Here is a 19,834-nt window from a genome sequence, read left to right as displayed (position 1 = left end):
AATACAGGTAATACAGTGCCAATTAAAAGAAAAAAATTAATTTCCAAACAAAAGTTATAATGCAAAGATAAAGAGTTCATCGAAGGGTCTGAAGTTCTTTTATCTTAAAAGAATTTCCAGAAATTTAAAATGGACCATTTCTTCTTTTTAATTGAGTGTTGAAACTATCTCTGACATTCTTCAGTCATATGATTTTCAAATTAGTCATTGTAGCTGCCAGATTGGCATAAGTTTAATTTAGGACAAACTGGACACCAGTAGCATCTTCTCTAGCCAAGGTTCTGATACATCAACCCTATCTACACCTTGACAGACTGATCAGATATTTCAGTGCTTTGTCCTAGTGACAGCTGTTGGATTTCATGAGTTGTCTCCCTTAGTATGCAATGCCTACTAACCAAAGGGTGTAACAGCTGTGCAGTGTACATCGGCCAACATTGGTAGAGGCGATTGAATTCAAGAGGATATTTTGTTAGTTTAACATTGAAAGTATGACAGCGTACCAAAGAGAAGCCATTACAGGTGTATTTGACAGAAAGGTTGTATTTGTACAAACACAAACCAGAAGTGGAAAATTACGAGTCCATTCCAGTTGTGTGTTGCCCCGTCTCGATCATGTAGGAATAATGTCCAAATCTGAATGACTTGGATTTTTATTGGATGCAATGGCTTGCTGCCACATCTAAAGAATTTCAGACCTGAAATATATGATCAATCCACCAAGGTGTAGATACATACGGTTAACACATTGGAACACTGGCTGCTAATGAAGATGCATCAGCAGAGAACTGGTGAAATACCCATGATGACATGACCATCCATTCTGAAGAAGTAGCAATAACAAGATTTAGTTATGTTCACTGTGGCATTTTTATACATGGTAACATGTGACATAATGGAAGTCAGATTGCCACCATTTTAATTCAGAACCAACTAGATATCATAATTAATCTCCATGTGATAACTCCATGTTGATAGAGCTTTCCATTTCGGAGTGGCAATATCAAGATTTTCAAGATGGCTGCCATGGTGTCCATACTGGATCTCAGATAGCCTCCATTTTCATTGAGGAACCAACCAGATAAGTAATTAATCTTCTGGTAAAAACCTTACACATATATAACTTGCCATTTACAAGTAACACTAACATTTTTCAGGTGTCCACTGTGTTTGTCATACTTGATATCAAATTAGCACCTTTTTTTTCAAGATCCTATAGGAAGTTTTCTAGTGAAATCCCCATATTGATATGACTTTCTGTTTAGAGTAGCAATAACAAGATTTCAAGATGGCTTCTGTGGTAACCATACTGGATATCAGATTGGTACCATTTTCTTTTATGACCAAATAGACAGCATAAGATGATGTAAACCTCATATAATTTTCCATTCAGAAGTAGCAATAACAAAATTTGTCAAGATATGACAAATGAATGTAAGGAGGTCAAAGGTCACACATTCTAAATAAAATCATGTCTTGTCAAAAGTTCAGTTCATTTCTAGCTTGGTTTCATAAATTATACGTACATATAAACATAATTATAACAGGACTCGGATTATGAAAATAGTTATGTGGGAATAATAGTGCAGACTGAAGGATAAGTTGCAAAACACATCTGAACAACCTTCATAATTTGCAGAAAAATAGAGTTAATAATTACTGAAATGATGGACAGTCAGATAACATTTATTTCTAAAATTGCATTAAAACATAGTAACACAATTAATGCACTGTAATTAATCTAAAAATTGTGTTAGCAACAAATAATGAAATGACTAATTTATTGTATATGCCAAATCATTTTTTCGTGTCTAGACATGTATATGTTACCTCCTGCATTTCTACATTAGGCCTTTAATACTGAAAATAATAATGACTGATATGGTCAACAAAATTGTCAGAAAAGATAATACTTTCAAGCATGTTGCAAAGGACTTTAATCTAGTTTAGCATCTCTGCTCATATCTTGAGATTTTTTCCAGGCGAGGATTTTCAGTATAACACAAATGACACATGCAGAAGGCACTTTCAGTTGTGAATAGTTTTCTACCAGATGTAATTCTGAATCAGTTCTTGGTGTTTATGAATACCTCACACCCTAGCATAAGTGTTTTCATTTAAAGCCACCTTTCATTGGTACCATGTATATTCCAACAGATGATATCCCACCCTAATTGTCAAGTTCTTAAATACAAGAATTTGTATAGATATCTATCACAATATTAAATTTTAACAGGTCTGCTTTGACTTTATTCATGATCTAAAACCAGAGTAAAATCCAAACTTGCCTGTGCAGCATACAAGGTGAAATCTTTACAATTTTAAGTTTAAAAGCACATCAGTATCATGCTGACAACTATTTTATCCACACGGGTAGAGTTTTGACACAAGACCTTTAACAACACATTCTGATGCAAGCCTAACAGACCTAATACAAAGTTCAAAACTGTATTCAATATGTTGCACAAATTTTACAACTTTCTACATCGATACTACAACATTTAATCATTTCTTAACTACAGCCTTGGTCAATTTAAAGTTCTCAAAAAAAACAACATAAAAAAGGAGTCTACTAGTCTGTTAGTGTTTTCAGACAGTGAAAATCTATGGCAAGTATGCAAAATAGGTGAAGTGGTACAAGTTACTAATTCAAATTATATAATCACGGCCAATAACTTTATACCACAGACAGCCACAAAATAAAAGCAACACATTTTACACATTATTCATCTCTATATGATATATAAGAAACTTAAGAACGCTGTAAAATCATTTTCATCTACCAGGAGGAATATGGGACTAGACTAGCAGTTGGTGCCATGTGTATAGATCTTTATATACATGCAAATTTATGTTGAGTATTATAATAAGATCAGTATCGTAAAATTAAACATAAACAAGTAGATATCGCTTTTTTAAATACAGTTACCATCTTCAAGTAATATAAATATGAACAAGTCAGCAAAAATTGTATTATGATATTTTTCTTCTCCATGCAACCAGTGATGTCATGTACTAAAACATCATTTGCTAAACATATGCTTCTAACAATTTTTTAACCGTGTTAATATTTTGTTGAGGTGAGAGGAAATTCTTTTAGAAGTAGAAACAACTACTAAAATAGCAAAATACAAGTGTATCTTATGATATTATATCTAAAAATAGCCCAAAAAGGACTATAAGCAACATCTAATTTATTAGAGTGCTTATGATCCATAATCAAATTCTGCTTAACTAAACTCACCGATTTCAATTCACAAAGCTTTTGTGTCCAGATTGACTAAAGGCAAAACTGCAGTTCCAAACATGAAAAATGCTAAAAGAAATGTAGTTTTGGTCATCTCTATTGTCACTTTTGACACTAGTCGTTTAAAAGGAGTTTAAATGGTGCACAAATTTGCGTATTCATTCTACTGTTACACCTTACAAAAATGTTGCATAGCAGACTACAATGAAAATCCAAACGCATGTACTCCAACTTTCCTGGAATGAAAGTAGCTGTACTTGTGCTCTGCACTCCATAGTACTTTTTAAAGCACGTCTTATTTTAGGAACTTAAAACTGTGTTTGCTTTTCCTCTCTTGCATTCATATTCAAAATTTAATCAATGAAGTTCACAGATGAACTGAACCAAAACCAAGAAAAAAGAAACCATAAGGGTGGCCCATTTCTTACAAATGAATATCACTGTTTCCATACATCTTTTTTATTGGTAATGGAAGGAAAAAGTACATTCTGCACCAAAAGAAAGCCATGTTTAGTGTACAGATACAATGTCAAGTACCAGTGCATTTACCTTTACTAAGCCAAACATTTTTAATAGTGAAAAAGCCAAACAATTAAAAGCAGAACTGCCTTGATGTACTGAATATGCCACTAACTATATACAAAATGAATGAATAAACTTGCTCTCTGTGAAATGGTTATTATGTGTTTCTCCAGTTAAAACAAGTAGTTATTATTTGGCTTCCTTTTCTGGGTTCAAGACTGTATTTCTGTTTTAATGTTGCTGATCAAAATTTTTAAAATATTAGTATGGTACAGTATGACTCAAATTTTGATTTTCATGTTAACCACACACACCCCTTTTTATTCTCTTAACTGAGGTATTGGTGAATGTACGCATAGAGTGTGGACATGGTGCTAATCTGACAAGAATGATACAAAACACACACCTGGAAATATACCCCGATTTTGTTTCAAGTAGTACAAATCCTGAAATGAATCTCTGCTCTTTTGAACTATCTCTCATTCAATGCATATATTTGAAGCAAAAAGGCAATAAGAAGACTTTCAGTGACAAATTCCTATTCTCATGTACCTGATAGAACACGAAGGACAGGAAATAAAAAGCCATATTTGTGATTTGTCAAATTATTCTCTGCCATTTGAATCAGACAATCTTAAGTTAAATAGACCTTAAATGATGATCAACCCTAATTGAATGTATGGTCTCTGAGTTGTAATTTGTAACATTGTGGAGGCAGAACCTGGAAAAACCCTAGAAAGAACCACTGACCCACAAGATGCTACTGGCAAGGTTTCTTACATTCCCACATTAGCTGAATCTAAGACTCAAACCCATGCAGAGATGAGATGGCAGTGATCCGTAACAAACAGAGCTTTTAGACCACTCTGGGCCCCTAATTTGTAATATGAGAATATAAACTAGTTTTGAAAAACTCTGTTTAAAAGGAATATTATGTAAACAGTGATGTTTGTGTTTCCTGGTCAATTCATTATAGTACATTTTTAAGCGGGGCCCCGAGTGGTCTAAAGCGCTCTCCATTACGGGTCACTGTCATCTCACCTGTTTGTATGGGTTCAAGTCTCGGATTCAGGTAATGTGGGTATGAGAGAAAGCTTGCTAGTAGCTTCTCGTGAGTCGGTGGTTCTTTCCAGGGTTCTTCCTCCACCATTAATACTGGCCACTTCGTATAGCCTATCGTGTGCTGAAAAATGGCATTAATCCCTACAACATTTTTAAGCCTTTTAGTTTTGTATGCAATTAAAATTGTAAAAGTACTCCACAAGTACTCACGAGTTTTAAAAATTACTTCTACTCATAATTAGAAAAAACAATGAAATACTCATACATGTATATATTTTTTTACAAAGAGAAAAACAGTAGAGAATTTGTATTCATTAGTACCCTTTGCCATGTCTGGTGCAGAGTTGAGACTTATGAAATGGAATCAAGTGATATTTGAGAGAAGTTACATTTTTACAACATCAGGATCATAGCATCATTTAATATAATCATCACATAGAGTTGGCTCACAACTCAGATTTTGTTCAAAATCACCTCATATCACTTGTAATGAAATTTTTCTGACTATTACAATGAAAACTGATATGACCAAATTATGCAGGAAAGCAGTCATACTAAATGAATTCCAAATTTTTAGTTCAATTTGTTTATTATTTCTAAAATTAAAACATTTGGTCATTTATTTTTCATCAGGCATTCAATTAAACTAAATTAACTGAATCACTATATAGCAATGCATGATATTAAAACAGACGTTTTTGCAAGAAATCATATTCATTTAAATGGGGGGGGGGCCAGTTCTACATGGAGTAATATAATCAAAACTCATTACATAAAAGCGATGTACAGATCTTCTTCACATTATGCACTAGCAATTGATAAATATCTTGTGTAATATTCTAATACCCATGTCATCATAGTTCTTTAAAGAGCTGTTAAGTTTATAATCATATTCTTTTTTCCTTCTGTGCTGGATTTGGAGTTCACAAAAAGTTGTCACACCATTCCTTCAGACATTGGAAGCAGTCATTCTGATACTTGGAATTGGCTCCACACTCCTCCTTCAGCCATTCCTTGAACAACTCTTCATCTTTCTTTAACACAAGGAACTGGCCTAAAACCACATAGGCCTAAAAAGAAAAGGAGAGACTCATTACTTACAAAATCTGATACTAGTACCACTACATAAGGTTTAGTGAACATGCAGACACACGAACAAACAGGTGCAGTTTAAAGCATCTCGGGTGCTGCTGTAAAGTTTGCCTGGTTACCTGACTAATTTCATTAATTCTAAGATAAAACCTGGATCCAAATAAAACACGGATGAACCAATTATCCGGAATTTTGGCTAGTATGCCGTAAGTCAAAATGTTATGAGTAATTTTCGTAAGACTTAAGCAAAATTGTAAGAGTTGGTTTCTTCTTAACTCCAAGATATTACTGAAGACTTACAATGGTCACAGGGACAAATTTCCCCAAGGCCAGCAACCGCATCATCACTTTTTTGGTCTGACCTCTTAAGTTCTGCTGCAAATCCATGGAACCCACCCACCCACATTGCACGTACACAGCAGGTAGAAGTGAAGAACACTTCATGCAGGACAGGTATGTACCCTACTTATCATCTGCTTTAAAATCTTTCATTTCAGTGCTCAAAGAAAATTTTGTTCAAAGACCCATGGCTAGTGCCTTTAGAATCATCATAAGTCCTGACTTGATTTCCTTAAGCACCGACTCCAATTTGACGAGCCCACATGCATCCTTTTTTTTCTCTTCTTCTCTTTACTATTATTTGGCACACAACACTGCAATTGCTGTATTTTAAAATATGAAAAGAAATGATGAAAACAGAATCACATTTCTGGTTGGTCTCTTCTTTTATCTCACCTCCACCAAAGGCTGGCCAACATTTAATCAAAGATTCAAAAGCAGTCATGGAGCACCTTTGATCCCTTTATTACTTGTAGCACCTAAAATAACATCCCACATCAGCATAGCTGTCAACCTTCCCGGCTCGCAATTAGCGAAAATAGGGATAAAAATTAGTGAATTTGCACATGAATTAGTGAAAAATACCATGACAATAATTCCATCCACTCTGACCGTCAATACTACACTATATCAAGATCGCAAAATAAAAATAAAAACACTACACATATGCAGAAATATATCTGCATTTCTATTTATTATGGTATTCATAAACTTCACTTGTTCCTGTGGTTATTTATCAGGACATGATACTGTGGCAGACTTGAGCTACCTCAATTGCTTGATCGTAAATGTTTTCAAAACAGTTCAGGCTTCTTGCCTGCTGGTTGATCTTGGTGACCAAAACTGCTGACAAATTTTCTGCCCTAAGTCTGTCTTATTTTTCCTCACTAGAGAAAATACTCTTTCACTGTCAATGTTGCTGTGAGGAATGCACAGGAGCTGCATCATGAATTTAGACAAAGGGGCATACTTCTTGCTTCCACCTGATGCTAGACTCTCTCCAACTTTCACCCACTGTTGGTCTACTCATTCCACTCCTGTTAAAAGGGAAGTCACTGAGGAATCCATCTGAAATTAGAAATAGGATTACAAGTTTGTTAAACACACACAGACACAAAAATGCATTTATATGCAATCAAATGGCCTTATCTTTTTAGTTGTGTAACATAATCCTTAAAAAGTTAAAACATTAAAAAAATAATTTTTAAGTGTTTCATTGTGCAAATGGTGACATACTGAGAAAAAAACAGCTTTATACCTGAAACTTGAAAAACTGTTTATTATATAAGTCGAAGCAAACAAATTACCTGTGGAAGCTTCACTGCATGTTTCCACGGATAGCAGCTCAGTTGTAACCCTACCTAATTCAGGACTGAAACATTAAACTGCATGGGAAGCACCAGGCGTTCTCTGATGTTCTCCAACGTTGCTTTAAATTAACTAGTGCAGCACTTTTGGTTCTTCCACAGAAACATTTGGAAGTGACCTCAGAGTCTGGCAACATTTGTCGGAACAAATGTTTAGCATGGTCTCCAACTGATACAGGTAGATTGTGTTCAACAAGAAAACTCACAAATAATGCTTTGGTAGATAGCAGGTCTTCCGTTGATGGCTTAAAATATTCCAGAGCTGAAATCTGCAAATTCTTAAATTTTCCCAACCTCTATGTGTTTTTTGCAACTAATGTGTTTCCTCACATTGTCTCTGCCACTATGCCCAATACTAAAATTTGTGGCACACTGTGTGCAAAAGCATGATGTATATCAATGTTTGATGACTGAATGCATAGCCAATTTTTGGTATATTCCAAATCAAACTTCACTTTTTGAGCAATACAATACCTTTTCCTTGGTGGTGAAGCATATAATGTTGCCCTCTTAGTAAGAGGGGTGGTTATTGGATTTGGCTGGCATTATCTAGCAGATGACCTCCCTCGATATTATAGCCCGGCAGGAGTGAAAGAAGAACGGAATTTCAAGACAGAACTGAGCAAGAATACTGGGAAGAAATAAAGCAATATGAGCCCCCTTTTGACAAGAAAATAGCAAATTTAATTAGAACAAATTAATAACGGCAATTCCAATTCTAGTTAGATTATATCAATAGAATATAACAGGTGTGTCTAATCTGCATTTATTTCATCATCATAACGAGAGATAAAAAGAGCGCAATGTCCACGACCAATTTGCATTACCTTCCTTTCCTTTGACCGTATATCAACATCTCCTAGTTCATCCTTGCTAAGCTCTATGCTTTGCCCCTTCATGGAATTCCTGGTCCTTTTATTCTGACCTCATCCTTCTCTCTGTGACTTCTTTCTTCAGATTGTCACGTCTTCTGTCAGAAAGCTGTTCCTTAAAGGACAAAATTACACCATAATTATGTATACCTCACTCTTTAAGAAGTATATAAAATTCACCCACGTTATTCAGAGCATGTCGGCTATCCACACACTGCGTAAATTCTGACTTAGTACGGTAGGACACTGACCTCGCTTGCAGCGACAGGTCTTAAATTATCATGTGAGCGTCTATCAAATATTACCATATCATTTTACGTATGCTACAACATGTCTGATTACTACTGCATGAAATTCACAAATTGTAATTCACAGCAATCCTTAACCTACAAGATTATTCAAACATTACAAAATCAGATATAATTAGGTAAGTATCGTTAACTCATGATAGTCTGTATCGTCCTAACAAACAAAGGAAGTTATTCCATATAACCTTATGAAATCCTACATATATGAACATTTGGATCGCATGCAATCAATTCTACCAATAACTGTAAAATTAAAAGGTAAATTGCATAACAATTCTAGCATCAACACTTTCCATGAAATTGAATAAAATAAATTGTATAATAACTCTAGCATCAACACAAATCCATGAATTGAATAAATGATACATAATATGGAAACCTAGTCATAGCAAACACATTTGCATAAAACAAACAATCAAATTATAGAATATTATGTGAAACTAAAATTGCGTACCTTATTGCTTCAGAGCCTGTGCGTCCTAGCACTAAAACCCATCTTTCTTTTCACAAGACAGCCACCTGGTTCCTTTCTTGTTAAACGAGGAACGCACTAATCTCTTTATGTCTCCCCGGAGCCAACTACACTTCCTCCTTCCAGAAAATTTTGAGACAAAAGAATTTCGACTAAGGTCATCACTTTAAAGTCTGATTGCTCTAAAGTGTACGCCTTAATTTATTCTGCCCCATCAAAGTTTACACTGACATGGGGGAAGATGAATGAAGAAACATCGAAGTGACCCTTCACGAAGACATTTTAGGCTTAAATGCGATCAAATTTTAATGCTCAATGCATCCAACCTTAAAGTTTGCTGCCCTTCAAAATTTGACACTTCTCAAAGCCATTATCAACATCTTAGATGCAATGACGAACGGTAATTCAAATCAGTGTTGGTGACGCATGTGCTGAGAAAAATTCCAGTTAAGCCCCAGTTTCTCTCAAAAGCATTTGTAAAACTACTCTTATACATGTAGATTAAAATAGGCTAAAATTCTTGCTACCGGGCCAACTGTACCAATATGCTGTAGTTCTACTAATGTCACAACCATCAGTACTGGACCGTTTCGACAACTGCCAGTATCACGACTAGCATTTAATGGGAAATTGGTTATTTTAATAAAGATTTAAAATAATTGAGAATTGGAGAATTCGTGAATTTTTTGCTTGCTGCATGAATTCGTGAATCACTGAAATAGTCATGAAATTCATGCCAAAATCGTGAGGGTTGGCAGCTATGCCTCAGCGATGTTGCTGGCTTTAAAAACATTTTTGCCCAACTTCAGTATTTTGTCGCTATTTTCATAATACAGTATTATCCATTTATCTCAATATCCTCGGGACCAAAGTAATATTGTCAACATATGATGATGCAAATTGGTGGTTTTGGGAAACGTGTTTGTTGACAATGGGATATACATCAAACATGGATCACCACTTTAAATATATGTTTTAGCTGTGTTTTCTAACATCATTGAATACTCGAATTCATGGATTTTTCATATGCATGTATATTATTTAAAAGATGGAGTGTACTACACAAATGTAAGTTGTCAGAATACAAGTGTATTTCAGATTTGTTGTCTTCATTTAATCAAAATTTCCTCTGCCTAAATCATAGTCACTGACAACAGATCTCTTAAAAATTTCACTTGAATGCGAAATTTCAATTTATTTTCAGCTTTGTACTTTTCTAAGTGGTCCATTTCAATATTGTGTGGTAGATGGCCTTAAAAATGCTATTTTTGTCCTATTGCTGGTAGAATCACATGCATGTTAAAGCCAAGTGAGTACTAATTACAGATAACCCAGATAATCTGTTGCCCATTCATAGGTCACATGCTTCGATTTGTACATAAAATTTAAAGCTTGCAAAAGAAGTATGTTAAGTGACAGTAAGTAAGGGGTCTTCATGTGGATAAATATTAATTATTTACTAGCCTTTCAACGTCAAAATAAACTTTCATGCATTTTGTCAGCATGATCAAAACTTTCTCAAGCAAATAATTTTTTTCCATAAGCCCAATAAGTTCTTCACTAAATATACAGGAGCAGCCAAATTTTACATTTTTTGAAGGCCCCCGAGTGTTCAGTATTTTTTTTAGCAAGGCACTTGACACAACATACTGTTTTGTCCAATTAAAAAAGGCAATAAGAACAAAAATATTGGAAAATAACAAACTGAAAGTATTCACATATAATGATAACAACAAAATACAAACAATGTGCACAAATTAACATCTAACAATGAGCACCATTGATACCACATAACTCAATGACAGAATAACAAAATCCACAAATGCAGAAAAATCTGCACAAATACTGTTAAAATACAAAAAATATTGCAACATGTAGTAATTACATCAATACTATACCAACTTTACGGACTGGTCTAAGTAACAAAGACATCCTTCATTTTTAAGAGTTCAAGCAGTATGCTGCTAATCGCGTTGAGCAAAAGCTTAAATTAGGAAACCTAGTTGTAGCAAAAGGAGGAAATAAGAATCTTCCTTTTGTTTAATGGTATGGGATGGATATGAGAGGTGGTGGAGTTTATTTCCTAAAATTCATGTGATCAGGATATGAATTAAGAGAAGAAATATATGAAAGTGAATGCCTACCTTATCAAAACCTTTCTCTATTAATTTTTCACCATATTTTTCACCAATTCCAGCCAATTCTGTAACAGGCTTATCTCCCATTGGCTCTGCTACAAAGTTTCTGTGTTTCTGGGATGTTGAAGACATCTGAAAAATACAATGACCTTGGATCAGGGGTGCAGAATTATGCATGTGCCAAGTATGCATTGCAATAAACATATTACAAATCGATAAAAGTAAAGAATAAAAACGAAAACAACCAATCATTTATGGTCATTATATATATATATATATATATATATATATATATATACACACACACACACACACACACAACACTCTCTTGATAACTCGCAAACCCACTTTTAACATGGGTTCAGATGTGGATCCCATTTTTATAAACCAGAAAATACCTAAAAACTTTACCCCTATTAGTTTAACTTGAAAATCGCAATCAAAATTGGTAATGGAAACTTTGATATATCGCTTGTTTTATAGTCGAAAACGGTAGATAGGATCTGGAAATTCTAACCAACATTGTGAAATATCAAATTTAAAAATAGGTCATACAATTTTTTATTTTCTTTCCAAATGATGGTACACTGTAATTAACGATATGTAAGGAAATTTCGAACAATGAAAATGTCACTTACGCCGAGTGGAAGTAGTACTTTAATAAAAAAATAGTTCTATTTTTTTAGCTCCTTTTAAGTGTAATCATCATAAATGCAATGTCTCCTCTTAATTAAACACAAAATGCATCAATCTATCATAACAGCTATGTCCGCAAACATTTTTCTGAGAACGTAATTAAGCGCCGACCATGTTTTGATAACTGACTTGCAGAAATGATTGCTGTATTGTTGCACTTATTTAAAAGCTGACCTCCTTTGTATTATCACGTTAATTATGTCTTTTGAATGGAATACTATCCTCTCATTGGTTAAAAGAAAATGACGTCTTTCTTATTTTCACTTGGCCAATGAAAAGATAGTATTCCATTCAGGGTGTTGTTTTTGTATATTTAGCAGGTGCGATCAGGGCCATGTCTAGCAGCAGCATGGGAAAAATGATCTGGCATTCCTTAAAGGTATGATATTAAGTCAAACTTTTGATAGGGATACATAATCGAATGTCTCAGCTAAATATCAGTAGCAAATTTATTAAGTTACACAAAGCATAGCTTGAAATATCAGCGTTTATTCTTAATTAGGTTGCGTGAGCAAGGAGACAAGTGTCCTCCCTTGTACTTATTATATAATACATGTATGATAGATCAATTGTAACCAACGATACGAGCCCCTGTGGGTGAACCAGTTAGAACAATTTTTCACATGTTGGACATTTTGAAAATAAATGTTTTTTAAACAGAATAATGAACAACTTCATTAGAAAAACAGCATTATTAAAAATTATTATAGACATAATTGTAAAATGAGGATTCAGTCATTAAACAGCCAAGTACCATAATGGTGCCCCCCCCTCCACCAAATGGTTTTCTCTATGTCAAAGCGAATTTTTTTTCAAGAGGTACCCCTCAACTGCATACAAAAGCAATGGATTGCTTGCAGGACAGGTTATCACAAGGAAAGACACTGTTAACATACAAAAAAGGTGCAAAGCACAATAAAGTTCATTTGAAATTACATTATGAGATCTGAAAATGAATTCGTGATTTATGTAGTGATCAATAAATACAATGTGAGCTAAACCAAGTGTTACAAGAAGATACTGAACACAGCATGTGCCATATCAAAGCAGAGAGAAACCTTTATTAGACTCTGAATTTCTTGGAACTGATCACCACAACAGAACTGCAGCAACGATTTCATCAAAAGTATATATGATGTCATATTGAAAAATGTGGAGGATAAATTATCTAAAACTAAATTTATATCCAGCCTTTCAGATGTTTGTATTGATTCATCAGTTACAGACCATGAATGCATTCTTGTTAGATCTGTAGACCCTGACCATCAATGTCCAAAAATAACACAACTTGAAATATCCAGATTATTTTACAGATTCCAACTGCATGCATTTAAATGGTGCTCCTTAATAAAAGTAAGCATATATATCTCTTCCACTATTATTTTAACTATGAAGCTACGGACATGAGGGGCTTTTATATAGACAAATTTTTAATTTACTGTTGTGTGATTTGGATTTTTAACATAGCTTTAACTGTTTTTTAGTTATATTGCTATGATGTCTGCAGCGTGGCAGTTTATAGTGATGTCTAGCACTGGGGCATCATGCCAGAGACATGTAGTATGATGACCCATCCAGACACATTATCCCCACACCAGGCAGACCAGTTCCAACATTAAAATATTAATGCTGAGCACCTAGTGAGGCAGCTGTTAGTACCATTTTTATGTCTCTGGTATGATTTGGGGGGGTATGAACCAGCAACCTCCTGCATCCAAAGCAGATGCTCTTACCACTAGGCCACCAGAGAGATTTTAATTTACTTGTAAGTGGACAACTTTATTTTGAAAAAATTATGCACCCCTTCTTAGGTGTCATAATTTTCTTTGTCAATGAGCTATGACAAATCTTTAGCTACTAGAGAAGGTACGAGACAGAATGTCAAAATGTGTCTGATCTTTGACATTGTTATGCAAGCCCCATATTACCAATATTTTCAAGATTGTACAGCTGTCACGCCAAATAAAGATGCCACGGATATTTACATAAATATGTAATTACATTTCACAAGAAAAATGACAGTGCTTTACATCTGAAAGAAGAATTCAAACCATTTCATTTCCATCATACTAAAAGCTACGTTTTTGTCAAACTTCCAAACTTCCTTTACACAAAGCTAAATATAGGCACCATAAAAATGAAGATTGCTGATTAGCTAAAACAACTGGAACATATCTAACCATGACTTGAACTACACATGGGCCTATCGACTGTTATCTTAACATTAACTGCTTATAAATACAACAGTACCGGTATGTATCATGTGAAATATGGTGGGAATAGGCCAAGATATTTATAATAATCATTTCAAATACAAGCTGGCAACATTTTTCTTCTACAAGTTTTCCCAATATCTGCTGTCATCTTCCCTTTGCCATGAGAACATGTCAGAAAGATTTAGTCTTGAAAATACTATTCATCTGGGGCAGCTGTAACATTGCTTAACTAGATTAAAACTCACACAAATTTTGACGTTCTCCAACTCTTAACTTCTCTGATGTGCAACTCAAAAAGATGTGTTATACCTCACTGAAAATGAATTTTTCTCCAGCTCAAAAACCCGATTGATTACTGAAAAGTATCACTATACAGGTTGTGCACCACATCCAATTATTTTTGTTAGTAAAACACAAAACTTTGACAACACCAGTTCTCCTCCTACCAATATACATAAGGTGACTAAAAAGGCCCATCACTGATTATGTTCATCTTCTTACATTGCATTCACGCATTCATAACTCAGGGATCGTCCTGGGCTTCGCCAATGTCGCAAATTGTGAATTTTTTTCCTTATTGGCGACAAAAATATCCCATCTGGCGTTTTTTTGGGCGACATACTTTTTGGTTATTTAATTTGTACATACAATCATGGATTTGGACTGGATAAATTAAAAGGCAGAACGAAAGGAAGCCACAAACTTGACTAAGCAATGCATTGGAATCAATCTGTTACACAAACAATCCTTTGTTCTTATTGACAACCCCATCTTTACAGTGCATTGTTACATCATAATCTGCTTATGCTGACATCTGGGCTGAGGACTGTATGCTGCGATACAGTCAATCATGCTACCGTACTATACCTACAACAGACCGACTTCTGAAGACGCGAATAGAACAGATACAATTAATTGTATGGCTAACCCTTCTGTTTTTTTTTATACATATACCAATACAATAGTTTTGCTGAACCTCATAGAAAACTGATAACCTCTGAAGTACTGACTACTGTGTATAAATACAAAGCAAATGGAAAAAATCTCAATCACAATTACATCTGTCGCCAATGCAGGATTTTACTCATTGATCTTTTCCTTTTGCCATCAGTCCCGTGTTACGGCTGCAGACTTAAACTCCGCAACAATAGCAAAAAAAAAAAAAAAAAACAGTTATGCATAATTAATAATAATTATTTATTTCTCAAAATACAGGAGTGAAAGAATCCCTAAATTGTGTGTGAATTTATGCTTATATATACGGTCCAGTATTGCCAGGTGTTGACTCGTGTACGTTTCATTTGTGGGAATGGAGATCCTATTTTTCTTGTCGAGAAACTTTATGCAGCATTCAGTGATCATTCTTGGGAGTTAGGAAGCAATTCGCCACAAGCTTTGTGAAGCTAGCCATGGGGCGGGGGGGGGCTGCTGAGAGACTACTGGTGTCACCTGTCAGCACTGTAGACTGTGAACGTGGATTCCGTATGATGAACCTTATAAAAACTGACATCAGAAATAAGCTCTGCATCTCATCTCTCGAGAATTTAATGAAAATCAGCATGTACAGATGTGAAAAATTAGACTTTGAAACTGCATTCAACAAGTGGGCAGCCCTAAAATCGCGACGGATCTTCATGTAACACTTTGTAACATTTTGTTAATGCTTGTTGTAATTAAAGTATTAACTAACCCATCTTTTGTAATTTTCATTGCCTGTTACATTAATAGACTAAATTAACACTTGGAAAAATGTACACTACTTGTTTTGGCGACACTTTTTGAAAATTGGCGACAAAATATTGAGGTTGGCGATTTTTTCTGCGACAGCTTTTTAAAAGCCAGGACCATCCCTGTAACTGATATCAATGTGGTGGTTATTGCGAGTTCCAGTAAATAATAATCATCAATAAGAACAGAATGTAACCTGTTCACTAAATATCAAGTACACGAGATATATATGATCAGTCAAGTTTTGAATGTCTCTTTTACACTGGTACAGAATGTGCAGATATGTGAGAAATCTGAGGGACTTGCAAAGAAATTTTGAACCACACTTTTTAGTGATCTTGTGTTAACTGGTATACAGTGCCGGTCAAAACACATGTTGGCACATTTTACTCATCTTAAATTAATGATTAATTGTTTTTCTCAAATTTAGTACTAGTATACAGGGCTGAGCAAATTGTTTTTTAACCACTAGTCCAGGACAAGTGGTTTCAGAAAATTTACTAGTCCCACCTTTCTCTTCACTAGTCCCACCTTACTCGTCACTAGTCCCACCTTATTTTTCACTGGTCCCAAAATGGTAATCACTTGCCGATATTTGATGAGATGTATGTGCTTAATCCATAGAAAAAACAAACAAAACGATATACAACATAATTATTTCTTAAAAGAATTCAATTTTTCAAAAACATTGGTTGTTATACATTTGGCTTGTTCAGACTCATGTATATATGTTTTAGCTGATGGATTTGAAAATATGTCCATGTATATGTCTGCCACCTGCACCAGCACTAAGCCAGCAGTTGATAGATGTGTCTGGGTTAAAGTCCTCAAGCTCTGGTCCATTTGCAGAAATGTTCATTAGCATTTGTAAACTCTTTTGGTTTTAGGAATTCCTTAAAGAAGTCTTGATTAAGTTCCTTGAACTAAATCCTCATTCACACTCAGAAATAGTTACCGCACACTCAGTATCCATCTTACGTTTTATCCCTCCATTTTCAAACAAATTTACCTTTGCCAAAATTACCTTACTTGCGAAAATAATTTAGCAAACTCATTTTATCCTCAGAGTAACTATCAGCTTGCTTGATAACTACTTCTAAAGTGATCATAACATCAATTTTCTCTTTTAAATACGAATTGAAACAGCTCATTAATTAGCGTAATTGTTTCGCTTCAAACACAATATCGCACGTGGAAGTTAATCATCTGTATAATCAATTATAAATTAAAGAATCATTACTGTCATTTAATCAGTTCATAAAGGAAACCAACACTGATGTCGGTAAAGTACCTTTCATTAATTTAATTACACTGACTCGCTGGATTAAAATCATAGTGAGCCGCTCGTTATGATCTAGATTGAGTAAACTCTTTGTAACAAAACCGCTTACAACACTGCTAATTGATCATACTGGCTTTCTTTTGTTTGACGCGTTTTGATTTGCCGATAATTTGGTCACTTAGCCCAATATGCAGTCAAGCAGTAAAAGGATGTAAATGTATACACAAAGAGGGGTAGAATCAATTATTCAGTATGCCCAGAGGGCATGATTGGCCAAATAAAGGCAGATATACTGATTAGAGCACGAAAATAAGGACTAGCCCGACTTTTTTAAAAAGCACTTGTCGCAGACTAGCAACTTGGAAAATTCTACTTGCCCGACTTCAAAAATTACTAGTCAGGGACGTCAGGCTATGGGATTTGCTCAGCCCTGGTATAGTTTTATCATGTCTCTTCAGTCCCAATTATAAAATGCTGTGCACCTTAACTGTCATCAAGAAGTTTCCAGATGAAAATTTGTGATCGCTATGGACTTTTGCAATGGTAGCCTGGTAGTAAACTGGCTCAAGAAAAGAGTATAGGGTCTAATTGTCACAGTATAGGGTAGTACGATTCTTTTTTAACATGCATAGCTTTCATTGTGATATCACTGCACATGACAATGAATCCAGTTTGTACTGGATCTCACCTTTAGGTCAACCTCATCCAAAAATATTCATCTAATTTAACATTTAAGTTGTGCCACAATATATGCATTTGAGGGGACGTGTAAATAATGACCTTTGAAAGGAATATGGATGTAGGCAGTTCCAATTAAAGTGAATCATCTGCATTTATAGGCATAAGTGATAACAAAAATTAAAAAATGACACCTGTTACTGAAAAAGCTGGTACTGAATGCCTAAGGTCTTTTCTTATTCGGGTTTGGCCAATGTGGGCACATGAGAAAGCTTGCCAGTAGCTTCTCATGGGTCAGTGGTTCTTTCCAGGGTTTTCTCGGGTTCTTCCTCCAACATCACAAATATATTTAAGTGAATTAAACAGGTGATTATTAACAAGATTAAGGAAACTGCTTGGATCTTCATTAACTAAAATGAAAGTGCATCTGCAATCAACGGTTTTATTTTGACCCTTGGCATTGGCATTACAAACATTAACAATAAAGTATTCAAAATAAAGTAACTTATCTTCTGGAGAAATTCTAGATTTACGTGTGGAACGAACTATCTTTAAACCGAAACTGCACAAAAATTACTTCCTAATGACTGGTAATATTCACTATACTGTAATCTAATCATGCCTTTTGTTTGATCGTATGACGTACACGTCAGATTTAAATTTAGTACGAAAATTCCCAAAAAAGATTTGGTTATTAGCCATTGTTGTGCATAATGAAATACGTACGATGTGTTATATCAAACTTTAGGATGTCTAAGTATCAATTAACAACGAATTCCCGCGTAAATCAACAACTACTTCTGCTCAAATCCACAATTTTCTTGGCTTAGAATGGTTTCTGTAATGTTGCTTAGCCAAAGCCCGAACTATGGAGTGCCGCTTTAGGCAACCAGTCAAAACAATGGTCGCAGTTATTAGTCTGGTTCCCTGACAAATCTTAACAACCCACAAGGGGCGCTCTGAAGAAAATATGAACCTCTGAGAAAGTGGTGGGTGTAAGGTGAAGTTGTTTACATTTCCAATATGCACAATGGAGAGAATGTTGGCATACCTCTATGTTACTTTCATGTACTGTGGCTGAAATTTCATTGGATATTTTACTTGAGACTGTACATGATCTAAGCACACAGCTACCTAAAATGACTGTTCCCTTGAGCTTAAAAAATCAGCCTGAGTTAGTCTCAAGTTCACTATCTTCAGCAGTTATTAAACTAGGGAAAGAATTGCCAGACTAGACAAAAACAGCTTCTGAAAGTGCAATGAATTAATTTCCAAATATATAAAATGTAACAAAAAAAATGTATCGGCTCTAATTTTACAATTTACCTCTGAAGTCCAGGAAGTGAAAATGACCAAGCGAAGCTGGCATTTGTTTGTTGCTGAAAGATGCACATTTGAAGTAAGGCCAAGCTGTATACTCTATAATCTATATTACACCCTTCAATCATATACCAAAATAGAGGGAATTAAACGTACTTTGAATAATACCAAAAATATAAAAAGGTGCTTTTCAAACAGCCAGACCTGTGAGGACACCTGGGAAAATTATTTTTCTTAAAATTAAAATAAGAAACTGTAGAGCACCAGCCAATCTCCGAACTCCTCCACTGTTCTCGGCCAAATGTGTTTCAATCTTCTCAAACCCACTTACTCTTACGCTTGACCACAGGGGCTCGTTACAAAGAAAATTTGGAGTATCCGTCCTTGAATCAATGGACGGGGGCTCTGACCTGTAACAATATAACACAAGGGAAGACACCAATCCGCACCCCGTCATACCCGGTATCGTTAAAGCTTCCAATTAATTGTATCATC

General features: G+C 34.9%; 1 protein-coding gene and 1 long non-coding RNA gene across 2 annotated transcripts; both read right to left on the bottom strand.

Annotated features, from left to right (window-relative positions):
- Positions 1 to 1,670: 1,670 nt before the first annotated feature.
- On the bottom strand, positions 1,671 to 18,903 carry LOC149805196 (barrier-to-autointegration factor-like). The gene is made up of 3 exons (XM_089948353.1): positions 18,746 to 18,903; positions 11,426 to 11,551; positions 1,671 to 5,901 (listed from the first exon to the last, which is right to left on the bottom strand). The coding sequence occupies exons 2-3, from the start codon at positions 11,549 to 11,551 to the stop codon at positions 5,755 to 5,757; spliced, it is 273 nt and encodes a 90-aa protein (XP_089804479.1). The 5' UTR covers positions 18,746 to 18,903; the 3' UTR covers positions 1,671 to 5,754.
- On the bottom strand, positions 5,908 to 11,418 carry LOC149805197 (uncharacterized). Its single transcript, XR_016418236.1, has 3 exons — positions 9,264 to 11,418; positions 8,457 to 8,616; positions 5,908 to 7,330 (listed from the first exon to the last, which is right to left on the bottom strand). It is a non-coding gene; the product is annotated as an uncharacterized LOC149805197 (long non-coding RNA).
- Positions 18,904 to 19,834: the final 931 nt, after the last annotated feature.

The sequence above is a fragment of the Sinohyriopsis cumingii genome, chromosome 2, assembly GCF_028554795.1.
Source record: "Sinohyriopsis cumingii isolate HCF-2022 chromosome 2, ASM2855479v2, whole genome shotgun sequence".
In the NCBI taxonomy this organism is placed as follows: domain Eukaryota; kingdom Metazoa; phylum Mollusca; class Bivalvia; order Unionida; family Unionidae; genus Sinohyriopsis; species Sinohyriopsis cumingii.
Note: the sequence above shows the minus strand (reverse complement) of the source record. Positions and strands in the feature narration are given on the sequence as shown.